This window comes from Andrena cerasifolii, chromosome 7 (genome assembly GCF_050908995.1).
Source record: "Andrena cerasifolii isolate SP2316 chromosome 7, iyAndCera1_principal, whole genome shotgun sequence".
Taxonomy (NCBI): Eukaryota; Metazoa; Arthropoda; class Insecta; order Hymenoptera; family Andrenidae; genus Andrena; species Andrena cerasifolii.
In genome coordinates this window covers 10,706,266-10,725,381 of record NC_135124.1, presented here as the reverse complement: position 1 = coordinate 10,725,381, position 19,116 = coordinate 10,706,266, and the positions used below count along the sequence as shown (strand labels likewise).

At 41.8% G+C, this 19,116-nt stretch overlaps 1 protein-coding gene across 6 annotated transcripts in view; it reads right to left on the bottom strand.

Annotated features, from left to right (window-relative positions):
* The window catches only part of LOC143371323 (uncharacterized), a 238,357-nt gene that overhangs the window by 174,927 nt on the left and 44,314 nt on the right, over positions 1-19,116 (bottom strand). For all 6 annotated transcript variants that reach the window (XM_076816343.1, XM_076816341.1, XM_076816342.1 and 3 more), the window contains 2 exons: positions 4,033-4,205; positions 889-1,053 (listed from right to left, as the gene is read on the bottom strand). In XM_076816343.1, the coding sequence (XP_076672458.1) occupies positions 889-1,053; positions 4,033-4,205 (338 nt within the window). The remainder of the gene's footprint in view (positions 1-888; positions 1,054-4,032; positions 4,206-19,116) is intronic.

The following is a 19,116-nucleotide window of genomic DNA, read 5'->3' as shown; positions in this document are numbered from 1 at the left end:
AAACCAAAGAGACCGATGGAACTTTGTTTCCATCCATCTCTTTGGTTTAGTTGGCTTAATGTACAGGGAGATCGATGGAACTTTGATTCCATCTATCTCCCTACGGGTCTTGAAACGCAGCAACCTCCTCGCGGTGAGACCTGGTAATCGGTGAGAACCGAGCCGATAGCTGCGATTGCCAAATATTCTAGTCGGATATAAGAATTTCTGTAACTTGCAATCCCCCCATAAACATGACTCATGTATGAAAGAAGCTAATTCCCTTTAATTCACGAAAAAAGTTCTCACGCAAAGATTGTGAGATCATCTTTGCTAATTCCAATTGTACCTTTAACCCTTTAATTCGCGAAAAACATTAAAAACCTTCTCACGCAAAGATTGCGAAATCAACTTTGCTAATTCCAATTGTACTCTCGTTCTCCGTTCGAACACTGATTCCTCTGTCACTTTTTATACTTTATACCATCTGTAAAAGTACCATTTCCCCGTGACTATCATAGAATCAGAAGATTCCTAAGCACACCTACAAATTTTCTTTAAAAAAGAAACCTCGCCTAGTTCCCCATTTCCGTTGCATTGCACAACAACCCTCCACCCCCGAGTTTCCCTTTCCATTTCTCACCCTGACAGCAATGAAATTTACACCAAAGGATACAGCTATCAAGAAGCCGTGCAGTTACACTTTACGGCAACACGCGTAACGCTCAAAGACACGGGTCGCCGGGGAAAATATATTTTATCCACCTGTTCCGCGCGGAGCGTCTCTTTCTCCGTCGAGCGCGACTCGCGGGGGAGCAGAGGGCGAATAGAAACCAGCCACGATCTCCGCGACAGATCTCGCGTCGACGGAAGATTGGGAAACAATTTTCACTGGATTTGCAGGCTTACGTCTAGAAGATTCATCAAGGAGGCTCGTCGCCGAGGATCGGGCTCCGTCATGGCAGCTAAAACGGACTGGAGTGCCGACGAGGGTGACACGGAAACGGTTCCTGTCAGCGCCGCGACTCTTGGAGTCGTGTCCAATAATGCCCTTCCCAGCGAGTACATCCACATCTGAAAGCAGCGAATTTCACAATTATTACGACACTACCTTATCGCGTGCATTAATAAAACAAGGGAGGAGAAACACGGAATAGTTCGTTTAGTGGTGTAACGGGAGAGATTCGGCGAGGGGTGCACTGTTATTAAATCGAACCCTGAGATTGTGAAATATATTACCTTTTGATATGTAAATCCAGGAACGATCAAGATAAATAGTTGCGCGATCAGACACAGAAGAATGTAATCGTTCGAAACGAGTTTGGTAGATTTGAATATTGGTAAGATGGATTATGGAGGATGAAGACCGGACCGTTTCGAAGCTGAAGGGTAACTGGCATCGGATTTAACATGCCTCCGCTACCTGAAGGCACCCTCGACTCCTTCGCTCCACGGTCATACACTTCGGGAAGGGTACCGTTGTGTTTAAGGCAATGGAATGTAGGGTTCGTTTACCTCAGGCACGTGATTTTAAGCCGCTACCTATGGCCACGTGGGCAGACCTTCCACCCACGTGTTTCCTACGGGGGAACTTATTCAACTCTCTGTCATAAAACTCTTTGAGAGGGTAGAAATAATAGGAATACCAAACAGCGTCGAGACATCTGTCCCCGAACTGTTTTTAGAGATATGTCGATGCTAGCTCCTTGATTTGGAAATATGTATTTACTATTTATACCTCTAAAGAAAGCAACTCGTGGCAAAACTACTTAGGCTGTTTATATTTTAAGCGTACGACTAGCCATTTGCATAAATTGCACTAGCGGCTGCTTACGCGCATTAGATCCTCCAGAAATGATATCCGCTGTGGAATTACGTCGCTCTGGTGAATAACTAACTATTACTACAGTAATATCGCAGATATTCAAGCACCACAGTTGCAGAATGCTAAATTGCCGCGTGGCAAGAAGAAAATTGTGTATTTCTTCAGATTCCGGTCGTAGAGGAAGGAAAAGGGCGCTATATATTTCGTCAAGCGACTAATGAAAAAAGGTATTAACGATCGGTTCGTTAATTGGCTGAGCAAATCGCACGTGAAATTGGCTCCGCGTTAATTACAGGCTCGTGGAATTGAAAGCTGAGACATTCGCGGATATTCCTCATAATTCTTTTTCTGTTATCTAGAAAAAGGCATTAATGTAGGATCGTCGGGGTTTCACAAAATGAACAACCAAACACACCAGTGCAATGAGGATATAATAAAATGTAACGATGGTATATTAGTGTAAAAGGACAAAGAAATACAGAATACAATAGCAACGTAACTGTGCTCTTAGCACGCTTTCCACGACCGCCGAGCACCGCCTCGATTCAGCCGTCTTCGCCGAACTTCTACTATCATTCCTACATTAATTTTTATGGATGTCTCGCATGGAACAATCGACACCATGTTGAGAGGAGTACATTGACAGCGCAGCGCAGGATAAATAATTGGCTTGCAGATAACAGTGAAATGAAGTTTATCAAATAAGGGATTCTCGGTGTTCAGAGATAAACACACTAGTTTACAAGCAAAATGCGATGGGCTCGCGTGCACGAGTAAATAATGAAAACCGGGGGAAATAGGGAGGAAGAGGAATCGCACAATAGAAGCGAACTGCACAGCAGTTTCTCTGCTTTCCTCCTGTGATTCAATAAGAATTATTATTGCAAATGTATATTGTGCGCGGGCTGACAATTCCCCTCATTACATTACATTATACCGTACTGTATCCATGTTCAAATAAAAATACAGATTTCAAACTTCGTTAACCATTTTCTTCAAATTCTTCAAGAATTTCTATTATCTCTTGCTATTATCTCTTTCTATTATCTCTTGCAGTTATACATTTTCGAGTATGCCATTGTTAGTAAAAAGCTGATGTCAACGAAATAAATTAAAATGACTTCAGGCACAGACGTGAATATCAACAGCACACCCTTTGTTGCTTTGAATTCATTTGCTTCCCGCGTTTAATTTGAAAATTCTATTCCATTTCAGTATCGTTGCAAGCTAACGCGGGACTCGACTGAACATCGATAGCACAAATCTGGAATTACCCTACCCATCGACAATCGAGGAACAAAAACAGCGAGTCTGCGCGCGATTAAGTTCGCGCGAAACGATGAATGCGGGCGAAAAAAGGGGGTCGCTAATTTCCCCGATAAACAATTTGCTTGGCAATTTGTTGGTCGCTGGTCGACGCTTGGCCGTTCGCTTTCCACGCTATTCCGCGCTAAATTGTCGAATTGTATAAAACGTCATTACACATCGACCGCGATTAATTATCGGGTCACGAACACGGTGGCCCGCGTTAATTTCGTCTGAAACGCCGCTATTCAGTTAAAAATGTTTACGCTCGAGTGGGCGAGGGGGAAAATTCGGTGTGATTTAGCAGAGTTTACCGTGAACGAGCACCGAGTCGCGTAAACGTAAACTGAACGAGGCTTAATTAGGAAATTAGGAAAGTTCATTCGATGAGTACCTCGTTAGAAGTTATTAGGTTGGGACAGACTTCGATCACGTGTCATTGCTAAATAGTGATAAAGTAGTACTGTTTGACATTATATTATAAAATACTTCTCATCGTAAATGGGAAGTTTGAAAAAAAATTCATTTAAAATGTCTCTAATTACAATTAACATTAATTTTGGTGCACTAACGTTCAGCAATTGATTTGCTACTATGTCATTTAAAATTCAATCCCTAAAATTGATTAAAAAGGTTTCGAATATCAAAGTACACTTTAGCGCAGTAAAATAACATCTGTATAAGGTGATTTCCTAAACGATTTTATCAGACAGTTTTAAGCAAGTACAATAATATAAAATATATACTTCAAATTGATAGAATAAATAAGTTTACGGTACGACTAACCCAGTTGCATTGAACTGCACTTGGATTTCAATCAACTATCGATCCTCCAGTTCACAAAATCCTCCACCCTCGGATCACGTGGTCCGCTAATTAACTCCGGCGGGAAGTTAAAGCGGCGTATAATTAGAATCGCGTACCTTTTCTGAATCGGTGTCCGAATATACGCGGCCCGGTCGATATTCAGGCGGCAGATACGCCCGAGCTGTTTCAGGTGGTGCAAGTTGCAGCAAAACTCTACCACGTGGTGTCAGCTCCAACGTGTGAAGGGTCACCACCGGCCCAGCCCTCGAACCACCCACCACGCCGCCGTCTGAAACAGATTTTAATGAAAATTCAGATGTTAATGTGGGTAATACCATTTTGCATTGGAGGCTGTTAATAGCTACTGTAGCCTATGAAACACAGGAGTAGGATTAGGAGAACATAGGATTAGGAGCACATAGGATTAGGAGTACATAGGTGGTGCGGCAGGATCAATGGTAGCACAGTGCCAAAACGCTATGAAATAAAAGATACCTATTTGATCAAATGACATTGAACTGCAGTTTGTACAGTGGAACATCTATCTCTTATGCTATAATTAATAAGCGTATAATTATGGATAATTAGAATTCTATGATCACTGCCCCACAATTCGTCATTAAGCAATTTCTGATCTTGTATTCCAAATCTATGGCTTCCTCGAGCCCTTTACTCCCAAGCAGTCTTGAAAGCTCTGAAATTTGTTTTTAAATCATAGAACCCCGAATCTTTGAAATACTTCTAACATCAATTTTCACAGTGAGAATAAGCATCTCTCAATCAACCCCCTTTAGTCCTTCATTTCGAGCGTTTCGTCAGCAGCTGTTGCACGAATCCGCGCATATCAAGTGATCCGTTGGGTGTTTCGAATCGGGATGTTTCTAACTAATACCTCCAAGTATTCGTTGAACTGACAAGTTCGAAGGTAGTTGGAAGTCGGCCACAGGTGCTCGAGTTTCGAATCTGCCAGACGGCAGGGAGGGATTCCCTTGCAAGTTGCTGGCTTTATTTATCGCGACAGTGTCTCGCCAGCATGCCGAATCGTTTACTATCGTTTGCAGCGCGCGAACGTTTTACTCCTAACGCGATTCCTCGCCAGAGGAGGACAGGAAGAGGGCGATAGAATCGAATTAGCTTCTCCCAGGAAGTGGATCAATGTTGAGGGTAGATATGAAGAAAAATTGAGGAAACGGCAAAGAGGCTCCACGGCTGCTCTCGTTCCAGCCACTTTATCCTTCATCGCCGGTACCATAATCTCGTTCGTTCGATTTGCTGGCTCTATTTCCGTCATCTCGGATCCAATCTAACCGCGTTACGCCAGCCTCGACTGCCGAAATTCCAGGGACACATTTACAGCCTCGTCCGATTGACGATTCCTGCTGTTGGAGCTCTGCTTTGCTGCTTCTCTAACATCACGTTTCGGTAGAACTCTGAATAGATGTTAAGGTATTTTGTCGGCGTGAGATGTAAAGACTTTGTCGTAGGGTAAAAGTAAATTTCTAAAATCAGGAAATGCAGTCACTTCAAATTCATATTTTAAGGCACTTGATCTGAACTATCGCGAACTGTAATCCTTACAGGAGTCAGGACTTTTTAATTAATCATAATCGTCTCTCCTAGTTGTCCATTTCAGGGCGCTTGAAGAACTTTTTGCAATATCTCTCGAAGTCAACCGAAGGAGGCTTCAAAACTGAAGAATACATAAGAATTAATTAGCACCGTTCGACCTACGGTCAGTTCATTCATTTAACGCACCAATCAAGTGACAGATCAGGGACCAAGTCACCGTCGCGATTTTAAGGTGCCCACGATTTAATTACGCGGACTTCGAGTGTGCAGTATTATCAGTGCAGAAGACACTTATCTGTTTTCGAAAAGCGCACTTCGTTCTCACGGAGCAGTCGGCAAACAGTCTGGCCAGAAGTGCCATCTGTCCTTAACCGTCGCTGTAAATCCACTATAATTCGCCATTCAGCCGTTAATTTCGCGCGTGTCACGGACATTAACAGGCTAACGATCGCTGAAGCGTCTTGATGCGGGGAATTGTCTTCCCTCTCGCTGCGACCTACTAATTTAAGCATTCGTCCTGCCCGCTAGATACTTTCCTCACGGTGAAATTCCGAGGAAATTGAAGGGCCTTACGGGATGGAATAGCTCGAGGAACAAGCTTCTGCTTGCAGCTCAAAGTTCCTGCGGATTCCTGGGTACTTATCGAAAGTTTTCCTTCGTAGGCAGAAGGGTTCTTCATCTCGTGGAATTGTGCGATATAACTGTTGCATGGTCGTTTAATGTTAATAATGTTTATTCGATTCTGAGTTTAATATTATAGGGAACAGTTTGGGAAATGATTTTCTTTCTCTGGTTATCTCTCTTTTACAAAGTTTGCATCCTTGAAATAGCATAACTTAGTGAATAGTCAATGGTGGTCAAGGAACCACTACTTTATTAATATATTACTTTCCCTCGCTTTTCACCTGCCTTGAAGTTCAAGTTCGATCTTCGATCGAAGTATTAGTGGAGATAATTAATAGACGGGTGTCGGTGTATTAAATGGCTCATGTTTAATTCAGGAACTGAATGTATTCATACAAAAACCAAGTACATATTAGTTCCTTCGCGCCAGATGCGAGTCGAAACTAATTGCATAGTAATGTGACGCGAGAGATGCGTCAGGATGCATTGCACCAGATGCGAGACGTCCTGATTCGTGGAGGCAGATATTTGGTCCGAGGACAATGCTTGCAGATAAATATTTCAAATGCCTTTTCTCACGAAGAAAGCAGGGACGAAGAATTATTTCTTGTTTCCTGTTTCGCGTCGAGAATGCAGAAGTCACCATGTTGCAACTGAAATTTTGCAACGGAAATAGCTTTATTACTAAAGAAAGCAAAGAAAACTCTCTTTGCGTGACATATTAAATAAAAGCCACATACACGTTCTAAATTATTTTCAAAGTTATTCGAAACTCACAGCAAAAGCATTGCTACGCGAACACTGACTCCATCGCATTAGCATAAAATAGTCGTAAGCAAAATTTTTCCAAAGCGAGCTATGAGATTTTCGCGATCGATGAGATGCATTCTCATTTAAAATTCAATCGTACGGATTAAAACGAGGGGGGGAAATTGTTCCACGCATTTTTCGAGACCTGAAAACTGTTATAGTTTCTGTACGCGATTCAATGCATCCAATGCATGTGAAAAATTTGCAAATTCAAGTTGTGTAGAATTTTAATTACAGATATGAGAATTTTTAGCATCGAGTGTCATTCAGAATTGCTGCAATTTTTAATTCATTTAAATGGTTGTTGATAGCAACTCAGTAAATGTAATTTTGTTTTTAATTGTATTACCATGAATTATCGTTGACTAACGATTGATTTTACTGAATGATTGATGACAAATAAATCATGATGAATAGTTGTCATCGTTATCATTTCCCTATTCTGCAAAATTAGAATTACGTATTATTCATGCTAGATATTAAAATCATACACGACTCTTCGTTAATTGAAATATGAAATATTGATTTGTCTATTAAAATAAATAATGTAGACGGTATATTATTACAAAAGCATCATTATATTCGAACACGGATGTAGTTCTGAATAAATACATATATCACAACACTTATTAGCATAAAAGCACAATTTGCAGTGTTCCAATTACAGATCGGAGCAGATCTACGAATCGATTTTCTCAGATATACAAAGAAAACAATGTTTAAAGAAAATTCCTCGCGTGATTTTACGTACTTCTCGCGGTCTCACATCGAGATTCAATATTCCCACCTTTTTCTTCTCATCTAAAAAGCTTTCCACAAGGTTGCCGTATGCAGCACGTTGGAGATTACAAAAGGGTACGAAAATGTACGACCCTTTGAAAAGAAGAAAGGCAAACACACGACAAGTCGACTGCTTTTCAAAGTCCGCGAGGTGTTCTGTTGCTCGTTAAATTGCACCACCGAGATTAAAACTCTGAAGCCCTTCCGACAGTCAAGCACGTGCAATGTGCATCAGAAAGAAATTAATTCAACACGCGACTGCCTGAAAACAAATATTTTCAATTCTACGCCTGACAACAATACTGGGAGATCAGGACGGGCATATTCATCGATGTTCCTGCGTTTTCGCCAAGACATTATTTATTGTCCCCTCGGTACCCTGTATTTTTATATTTCCAAGGAATATGCCCCATTTCGTGTCAGTTAAAATTATGATTATAAGAACAACTGCTAAAATGGAGATAACGATAGATTACAGACAAAGTGTGTCCATGAAAACATGGTTTAGAGGCAATACAGCTAGATGAAGAATGGATAAAAAATTCAATGAAATAAAGACCTAATCTCGTAAGTCTCTTAAGTTTAGTAAAATCACAATTTGTAGTAGTTGGTGGACTAAACTGAGACTTTCAAGGAGGCAGAGAGGATCAGAGTCTCGTGTATGATTAATTTCCTCGATACTGATTAACAATTTCATTTAAAATATTCGCGATAAAAGTAGTCATCGATCAAAATCAGATCCCAATGCTTGATGACTATACACAAATCAATCCAATTGCGATTCCCATTTTACCCCATTTTAATCAAACATCCCCGCGAACTGCCAGCTTAAACCCTGCCAGGAAACACTCTATCTGTCTCGCTATTACAGAAATAACAAACCCTCGATTGAGAAGCGACAGCATCAAGATTGTTTTCGAGATTCATCGCAATACCAGCATCACGCTCGTCTATTTCACCAACACTTTGCTTCCAGGCCATCCTCGCGTGTACAGGGTGAGCCACATAACTCGATCACCCCGATTATTTAAAATCCCTTTACCTCGGGCAATTTGATCTAGAGTAGCTCACAAGCTATTTACTCTATAACTTTCGCAAGTTTTCAGGGCACCTTGATGGTTTTACATGGAACCAATTTAAAAGGCACATAATGGAGTCCACCAGGCACCAGAAGATAAATCTCTTTACTGTCGAAACTGAGCATGAAGGTAAGTGGGAAGAAGATAACCAAAACAAACTAGAGAACTATAGGATCACATTCACAGAGAGAAGTGATCTTAAAAATTTCAAAAAGAAAGTAACACTGAACATGTATTCTAATGAACTGGTAGGTTCGTCTGAACCAAATTGTCCAAAAATGTCAGTTTAACTCGATCTTCTGGTTCCGAGGACAATTAAGTTGATCGAGTTTTATGGTCCACTCTGTATAACGAGTGGGCAGAGTAGAGAAAGATGAGGATATATCTCTGTGTTGTATGTACAGGCCACGACGTTGATGGATAGTCTCCTAGAGCTCTCCGTTCCTGTCCGTCCTATTAAACGCTGCCTACTCCACTGACCATTCGAAATCTTCCCTCCATCCCCAGTTTTCTCCCGTTTCGAGTCACCCTCCCTCCTCCCACATGGCCCTGAAGGCATAGTATATTTAGTGCCCACTGTAGACCCATTGTTCCTCACGGCTAATTTGGCATTCTAGTTGGCCGTCGTGCACTTGCAGCCGACAGAAGGTTGAATAATAAAGGCGTGTTTACGACGGGAAGGATTTTCTTGAAGAAGCGGAATTTCGCGAACGAGGGGGCGAACTCGTGGGTGGGGGGGTCAATTGCGCTTGGGAGAGGCACGACATCTGCGTTTAAGTAGAAAATGAACGCGATGCCAGGCAGTTTTTGAACTCTTTTAAAAGTCTGTAGAGAGACTGTGAAATGGTGGTAGAGTTTAAAGTGACAGGGAAAAGATTCGACGGTTTTTGGAGAGAAGGTTTCTAAAATATTATGAATCTACAATGTTAGGAATTGATGTGATTGGGGATTCAGAATGTAAGGAACTTAAAATATTAGGGAACTAAAATATTATGAATGCACGATATTACGAATTCATGTAATTCGGGATTCAGAATATTTGGAATTTAAAATATTAGGGATCTAAAATACTAGGCACCTAAAGTATTAGGAATCTAAAATACTAGAAACTGAGGACATTAAAAATTCGAAACACTAGGGACATAGAGGATTAAGAATCCAAAACTTTAGGCGTCTATATCACAGAGTTAAAATATCACAGATCTCTTCAGAGATCGATAGATAGTGAAAAATGATTTGAAATCAACACTGTGTTTTCTGTATCAAAAACTGCATCTAACATGATCTTCCCGCCACTTCAGTGCACACTTTCCCTCTACCGATTTCTCTCTACGATACTATTTAAAGTACCCAGCCGAGTTTTGCGCAACTAAAAAAATCATCAAAGAGAAGATTAGATTAATTCCAACGATTGTATGCAAGAGTGACGCAAAACATTTCCACGAGCCTTGAAAAGCACACTAAACTAAACAGGCAGCTATCTTTAACGCGTACTACAGCTCCAAAAGAACACCACAAGTAAGTTAAATGTTTCATTTATCTACTACCCTTTATTCCGATCGAATTATAAATGAAAAATTTCCAACCCCTGAACTTCACTTTCTGAACTTTATTCTCCAGTAATATTTTTCATTTCACAGCGAATAATCTGACATTAACCTTTGCGTCCCATCCATACTGCATTCCTTCCAACGTTACCAAAGGACGCAATAAAAACATACTTACTCCGAACCATGAAATATTCTCAATGCTTTTAAAATAATATGTAAATCCGGATGTCAAGATGAAATTAAGTACGATTGAAAGATCTCGAGTTTCTTTTCGATATTGAACAGCAAGGAAGTAAAGTGTACGCTCGAAAGCTTGCAAAGAAAAGGAAAACGTTTAGGCGTACATAGTGGGAAAAAGTGTTGCGCGTTAACAGACGATTTATCCCGAGAAATATAAATTCCATTGACTGCATGAATGCTATTAAAGAATTTCTGATACTGACACGTCCCGTTTCGGCGGCGATGAAGCGGAAGAAAAATTCGCCGATGGCGACGGTGCTTACTCTCAGGTCGCTCGGCGACGAGCCAGCCCAGGATATCATTAGCATAATCGAGCGAAACTTTGTAATCTCTCTTTCGACAGTTTATACTTGATAATGCGGAGGAAAATGCACGCAACTCACTCACCTCTGTACTCTTTAACCATCGACATTTTCCTATGGCTTGCATACCTCGTGCTTAATCGCGATAAACTCAACACGTTTAGTACCGATATCAACCTTGATCGATTTAATAATTTGCATGCCAAGTAGTCAAAGTTGATCTTAAACGACCGAAACTTTCTTCTGTTCTTTTGTGTTAAATCGCCTACGTATGTCGTAATTTTAGATCAGGAAGATATGTATTTTATAGATTAATTAATTCTTGCAGGAGGGGTAGAAAACTGGAATGATATTAGCGCAGTGATGAAGTTTTTTTTATTAAAATCTACTAGAAATATTGAAGACATATTAGACAACTGAAGCAAATTAAGAAGGAATTTTAATTTAGCGATAAAACATATAAGAAATGTACGCCGCTCGATATCCCCGGTCGAGGCACCAGCAACCTCCGAAGGCATTGCGTCGCGGCATCGTGCGTTTTTGCTGAGCTTCGATTATTTACATTTGACGGCGTCGGTCGCTACTGAACGCCCAATTGTAGTTAGTTGCTGCCGAATGCCAAGCTGGTATGTACCTGTCCAATAAACGCTTACAAATTTCTTTTCGAAGGAAAGGTTTATTGATTTTTCCGTGAAGTATGTTATCAGCGAAGGAAACATGGGAAATTTGGGTTCGCCAGAGATGACGAGTGAAAATACCCGTACTGAGTACGAGTTTCAATAAGTGAAAGTGTAGGTTACGTTTTTCAAGTGGCTGGGATTTCATTTTATAAGGGTAAACGTGAAAATAAGTGGAATTCCCCGGGTGCCTTCAATTTGCATAACTTTCCGCTACACTGGTCGCGAAGGTTTACAAGCGGAGACAACGTATGTATATAAATTATGGAACAATGTCAAGGTTCTAAGAAATCACGTACAAAAAAAAGCTATCTGAACACTTGTCGAATATCGAATTGCACAATTTGAAATACTGCTTGCGTGATTAAAATAAATAGAAGGAACCATTTTATGGATAAATAAAAGCGCACAAACACGAAGTGAACGTAGAATACGCTACGGCAATTTAGAATACCTTTTCGTTCCGTGAAAAAAAGATTCTAGTGACTTCCGCGGACGAAAAAAGCACACTTGCCACGCGATGTTTGTCAGAAGCTGAAAAGCTATGGAAATTGAATGCTCGCCTCGCTCCAAGAGGAAAAGCATTCATGTAAAACCATACACTTCGAGTATGTTCGGCATTTTCCTCGCGCAATCCCGCGTTTCGGAGGGAAACACTTGCCCGTCAGTTTGTCCCCTCTCAGACTCATTAAATGTACTATTTCCCCCGACATTTCGACATTCCTCGAGGACTAAACCAAGTATCATTACCCACCCAAAAGTATGTCACTGGTAATTAACAAATTTTTTCAATTTTCAAGCGTCCCTTGGCTCTTTTTACGTAGCTCCTCGCTTATTTAAGAACGGCCGCCTGCTCTAATTTCCTTATAGAGAATTCGAAAATGTATTAAAAGCGTTTCACATGCTCTGAATTTAGAAGAATTGTCTCGCACGACAAAAAACGGACGGTGCAAATGAATGAACGAGCTTTGCACTTCTTTCAAAGAGATTGCTTATCCTCTAATTCAAATTAAATCCCAAGGATTCTCGCTGGAAGGGTTTTACAACTGAAACTGTCTTCCACTGATTCGAACAAGGCAACTTTTTTATAATGGAAGTCTCGTGTTCTGCCTGTGAAAGTTTAGAACTATCTCAGGAACTGCATTTAATGCAAAAAAAAAAAGATAGCACGTAGAGAACGAAGCCACAGAGTACCTGCTGTATTGCAGCATCTTACTTGATTTTTATTTAATAAAGATTCCACCTCAACAACCACCAAAGCTATCTACGACAATTTCAGTCAAGGGGACACTTCGACACTTATCAAAGAAATTCCCACGACTCGAAATTGGTATCGCCTCCCGTGACGTATAAACGTATCAACATCCTCGATGAACGTCAACGTTGATTTAACACTCGCCTTTTATCGACGCCGTCTGGTAGTCTTCTAAAAGCCAGACGAGCCCCTCTAACGAAAGAGAATACGCGAAAATTAGAAATCCCCTCGCAGAGTGACGCCTGGCATTGACTGCTACTTTACTCGGCGAGTAAATATTTAGCCACGGACTGGCCAGGGCGGATGGGTAAATGACGAAATAAGGACGAGAAGCCATTAGGGACTACTATCTTGCTTCAAGAGCGAGAGGGTCGCTCACCCTTGGCCCTCTCAACCCTCCAGAAGCCCGAACCCAAAGAGGTGAACGAGATGAGGGCACCTGGCTGGCGGCATACCGCTGTAAAATATGCCCTGTTTTACACACATCCACCGCGACCTCACTTCCTCTTTCGCCTCCAAGGGGGTTGGCGCGCACGTATACTCCACCCGTGGCAACGGCTACAGAAGAAAGCTTTGGCGGGACTGGCGATTGTTCCGTGGAACTTGACGATTAAAGTCGAGTGCGAAACGCTAGAAGCCTCGTGGCTTGGTTACATCCTGCGACTAGGGAATCTCTCGCAGTCGGGCTGCTTTCGGGGTGAGTATTCGTGACAATTTTGTGCCGAAAATATTCAGGATGTCTTCGTGTTTCTCGTGGCGGCATTAAGTCGAGTTCGGGGGGGTAGTTTGTGTTATTAGATGGATTTTATTGGCGTCTTGATTTTTTATCATTTCTTGTCGCGAGTATGTTTGAAGCTGCTTGTTCTGATTATGGGATATTTAGTATTACCTACTATGATAGTCATTGGAGAATAGATTATTCGAGAGGAAATATTGCATATCCACTTTTAGTGTTTTTGAAAAATATAGGTTTAAGTATGCAATGGTAGATAAGATTCAGGGACATACAATGAACAAAAATATTACTTCTAACAAATTTATGGAATAGAAAAACAGTGAAGAACTAGGGTAGATGGCTTATTTACTGCCAGTGTCCCTGTTACTATTCACTTTATTTATTTTATGCAATAAAATCGTGAAAATATAAAAAATAATGTACAGAAAAATGTATTACTAAATTAGGATTATTATTATACACGTTGCGTTTTTATTAAATAAACTAAATAAGTAATTGGGATATCTGTCCTATTTATTGCATATAAAAACTTAAATTTCACAAAAAGTGGATTGATAAAAGACGATCGACCCAGAAATTTTTCGACGAAGAAATTTCCAAGCTGGGATTCAAAAAATAATTGCCATCGTGTGGTTAGGTACCGCAGAAAAGTGCCACGCTACACTTTCCACGAGTGATAGCGAAGAGCCCGCAGGAAGTTGGCAGGTTCGTCAATGCGAAAGGCGATTTTGAGTGGGCAACTTCAGTCTAGGGTTCGAGGCGAGCGCATCTCGAGGTAATTAATGGTCGGGGATAGAACGAACAGACGCACAGGGATCCTATGTTGGTTATATAGCCCGATGGATGAAGAGAGATCGAGAGCAAAGCCCTAACGGGGAACGCGAAGTATCTCGCATGGGCGAATCTGTGAGCAATGTTGCGAATTCGAGCAGCCATTATTGAGGCATCGTGCACCAAGTCGCAAAGGCGTTATTCCTAATTGCACTTAGAAAAAACCTTGATTTTTAACGCCGAAATAAATGTATATAAAGTTTGTTGACAGAGGAGATGCGTACGTGTACCTACTTTAGCTTTTTTGCGTCAATTTAAAAGTCTATCAGTGGATCAGGAAGTAATCTGCGATTTAATATAATAACTGTTTTATCAGAACGTGAAAGATACGACGAACCGTGATAATACGTCTCTGTGAACACAATTCAGACAAATGAGGAATACTTTGCCAGACTCATTAAGAATTCTATAACACACAGGCCTCTAAAAATCATGAGGTATCAATAAAGCGGAAATAGATGTTGGAGGGCAGAGAGGAACGGTTGAATCACCCCTGGCACGTGCCTCTTTTCGAAACTGATTTCTCTTTCATCCGAATTTCTGGTCACGTAGCTGGTCGCTCATTGGCATATTATAAAGTGACATTGATATCGAGCACAAGGCGAGGATCATAACCGTGTCCGAACGCGGCTCTGTTCTCAGAATTATTGTACAATTGTGCTCGATTCATATTCTTCAATGGTAGAAGAGACATTTTATCGAAGGAATTTCTTCAATGCTGAAGTAGCAAAAATTGTCCCTCGATTTCTTCTGGAATTTCACTGTGCACTTACTTTGCAATTCTTCTCATTTTTCTACATCCTATCTTCGCTCAAATTGTTGCTTTCTATTATGACGAATAAAACGTCGGAAATCTACGTTTATGGATCAATTTTGAAATGTATTTATTATATTACTTTTACTTTCAATTTGAACGATTAAAATTGTCACCGCAAGTAAATTTCGTTCTTCTGTATTTAATCATTATTTTCAATCGCAAAACAATAAAATTTCAAACACGACGGTTCAACGTTAATCTCTAAACTGCCGAAGTAGTTTGCGCCCGTAAGTGTTTTTGAAGGATACGTTTTAACCGGCTCCAACACTTTTGTCAGTTTAATAACCGTCCATTATTTCCTTTTGCTCGTTAAGTTTTGTATTCCCGCCAGTTTCGACGCCTCGCGTGCACAAAATATTCTATCGAGATAACGCGAAGCTGCGCGGCAAGCTTTTTATTCACTTAGCACGGCCGATATTTCATGCAGCCGCGGCGCGCGAGAAAAATTGATATATCGCGCGGCAACTCTGGTAAGCCGTCGGAATACATCTTCGTCTCTGAGCGAGGTATTCGCGGCACCATTCCCAACAGAAAAACAGTCGGGCGAAAAAATATCGACGAAAGTCGAGGACGAAATTCGAATTTATTACGTATTCTAGATTCATGATAGTGGCAGTAAAATGTGTACGAACAGGGAGCAGGAAAGGGGGAAGCTGGGAAACGGCACGTATGTACATTTTCAGAGATACAAAGAGAAAAGCAAACACGAATATGGCGGGGTGTGAGGCAACCTCATTTACTGGGATTACCACGTTGAAATTGCTCTCCATCCAGCATCGAATAACGTGTCCACGTGTCTGGCATACGCCTTTAATCCCCATCTTTCGATGATTACGAAATTCAACAAAATAAACAGTCATGCACGTCAATCCACCCACCATTCAATTAACCCTGAACTGCTATCGCAATCAATTACTTTTGCACAAGCAACATTTGCAGAGCGACATTCTGAAGAACACACACGCGAGCATATTTGCATTAAGGCGGATCCACAGACGACAGTGGTCCCTTTGTGCCAGTGTTAGTAACTGACGCGGACAAGTGTGAACCGCTCCATTCCAAAACAGAGAAACGGTACCTAAGTTTTATCACTGACACTGATGGCACTGAAGTGTCAAGAAAGTGGTACATGTGGGACCTTTTCATAGGACACTTCTGTGATTCAGGACTGGTATTTTAAATACGTGCATTCGTATAAAAAATGTTGGTTGAAAAGGCGCAGTATGAATACCTATGTAAAAAAACAGTCGTCAGATATAAAAGTGTTTGACGTGAAAAGGCTTTAACTCGCAGTACGTGGAATATCTGGGGACTCAGCCACTTTGTACACTTTGCTGTACATTTAAAAGTATGAAATTTTTTATTGAATATTTTGGCAGGCCACGAGGTGAAGAGCGTGACGAGTCGAGCGAACGCGCGTTCCTTCAGAAGCAGACAACGAGAAGCTCGGGTAACTACGATGGAAGCTCATATGTTGGGATTACCGGGCTTGCTCCCTTTTCATCCCCATCGAGCAGCTTGACCTCGCTCGCGCGCTGCCGCGATCCTCATGGCTGTTTACAGAGCGCCGTGTAATGGGCATCAGACACTGTCAGACACGTATTTTGCAGCCTGGAGAGCGCAAACTTCGCGTGCCTGTCGCGTGTGTGCACAGACCCAGGTATTGCCGGGTTTTCGACGTTTCTGCAATTGTGTGTCCACGCCTCTGGAATGACTAGCGTACACACACAAGGGGAACGGCGGGTGGGTGTCGCGGAGAAGAGAGGAAGAGAACGGTCTCGCTTCGCGCGGTACATAGGCAGGTATATACACGTGTAACTCTGATTTTATAGTCGCCACGAGCACAAGAGGGCTGTCGCGGTGATACACTTGCTGGAGATACGAGCTGCAAAGGGGAGGATTTGTTTGATGGCGTTGTAACGGTGTGGTGCTTTCAATACCGTAACTGGGGACTTTTCTATTGGATTTAGATGGGGGTGGTTGATATCTTTACAAGATTTTGAAGATAGTTTGGGTATTTGTGGGTAACTTGGAGCAAAATCAGGGGGCTATCGAGTGCGGACCACTGGAAAAAAATCATTTTTGGGGGTCAAGTTATTGATAAAAAATATAGAGGGATCGTCACGTAATAGAGGCGGGTTTTTCGCACAATAAAAGCTCTTGCTAGCGTAAATTGGACGTATAGTTTTCTCTGTATACTGTCAACGCGGTTGAAAAATGTCATTCTGAGAAAAACGCGTTCAAAGTTCCGCTCGCTTCAGTCGCGCGCTTTGACACCGCTTCACGGAAAATACTATATCTCCGTCAATGTTACGAATTTCTTCATAAAATTTGGAGAGAACATTCTTGAAACATACGGCTTTTAGAAAATGTGGAAAATCGATATTTTCCATGTTTTACAGTGGTTTCCCCCTTAAACTTGTTAGTGCCAAATTCTAGTAGTAGTTTACGCGAATAAGGAGGCACTCGGAGGTGTCCAAATATTTTTAATCTTCTGCTTCGAGCCACGAACCCATTCAGCGGCGATAACAACAACCGAACGTGGGTGGGATGCAGCGTTCAGAGTAACAGTGCACTTGGTTGATTATTTAGCAGGCTTGGCGCGGATTCTCGCCCCAATGAATGGTGAAACGAACGGAGGCATTCCCTAAGACACGTGGTAACGCCTCGCCGACCGTATTGTGCCCGGAGACTTTATTAAAGTCGTACTTACATATCGCTCTATGCTAAGCTCGCGCCCAAAGGAGTCTCGAGGGGAATTTCTGAGTGCATCTAATTCGAGGAATTCCGCGTGGGACGGGGAAGAGAGTTTCATTCGATGGAGCATCGCGCCTGCGACGAGCGACAGACACTACTCGCGCCACACGCCTCCGAGTAAAAGTGTATTTTAAAGTATTCAACAGAGGACTTTAAGTCGGATGCATTCAGCTTGTAGATTCTTGGAGACGTAGGTACCTCGAAAATGATTCACTGAAAGAGCAATTGAAAGTGGCAGAGTTTGAATGGAATTACGTTCCGTGAATTAAATCCTTAATAGCTCAACTCTGGTACAAGGTTAGTGACCTCTTTCTGGTGCTGAAGTAGGCGCTATTAGTTTGCTATTTGGTGTGATTTTAAATTGTATACCAGAAGTGGAGGGAATAAAATTATATCGCAAAATGGAAACAAAATTTTAAACTCTGTTTCACTGACTATAACGAAACTGACGTTTCAGAATAAATAAATACCTACCGCTAGTCCACTATTTCATCAGTTCAGGTGTAAGTAATGGGCACCGCTATTAGAGACACATTGCTAATAAATTCAAACATTCCACGAGTATATTAAAAATATACTCTTCTGCAGTCTATTCTCTAAAGTCTTCAGCCACTTTAATATCCAATCAAATGAGCACATAATTCTCTCGTGCTTTCTTATCACAGCGATACTAATCTCGCCCCAAACCACGTAACAACTGTTTCACCCTCGCAGCTGACAATCGAAACAGAAATTACACGAACATCACCGAGAAACATCGTTCCTCAGCGATGGCCCGTCATCCAAGGATTCCAGTCAAAATGTCCTCGCAAATACCCGCAGGACAATCGAAACTGGAATCTGGAGTGAACGTTAGGACACGTCCGGACCGCTATAATTCCTCGGACGTCAACTTCGCGCGCTCTCCAGCCGAATGCAGGGACGAATCCTTGGCATTCGAGCCTCGAGGACCCTGCATCCAGCAGGTAGCTCTTCTCGTAGGACGCTCGTGAGTCATGCTATGCGAACGACGGCATCGTAGTCGCATGCAGGATACCTCCTGGCAATTTCAAAGGCCCCGGGAAGGGGGCGTCGAATTGCCAACATTGTGGACACGCCTGTTAAGCCGTGCTCGCGAGTCAAGAACCGCGCCAGGGAAGCGTGTGCGACTAAAATGCGCGTAATCTCGCGCGT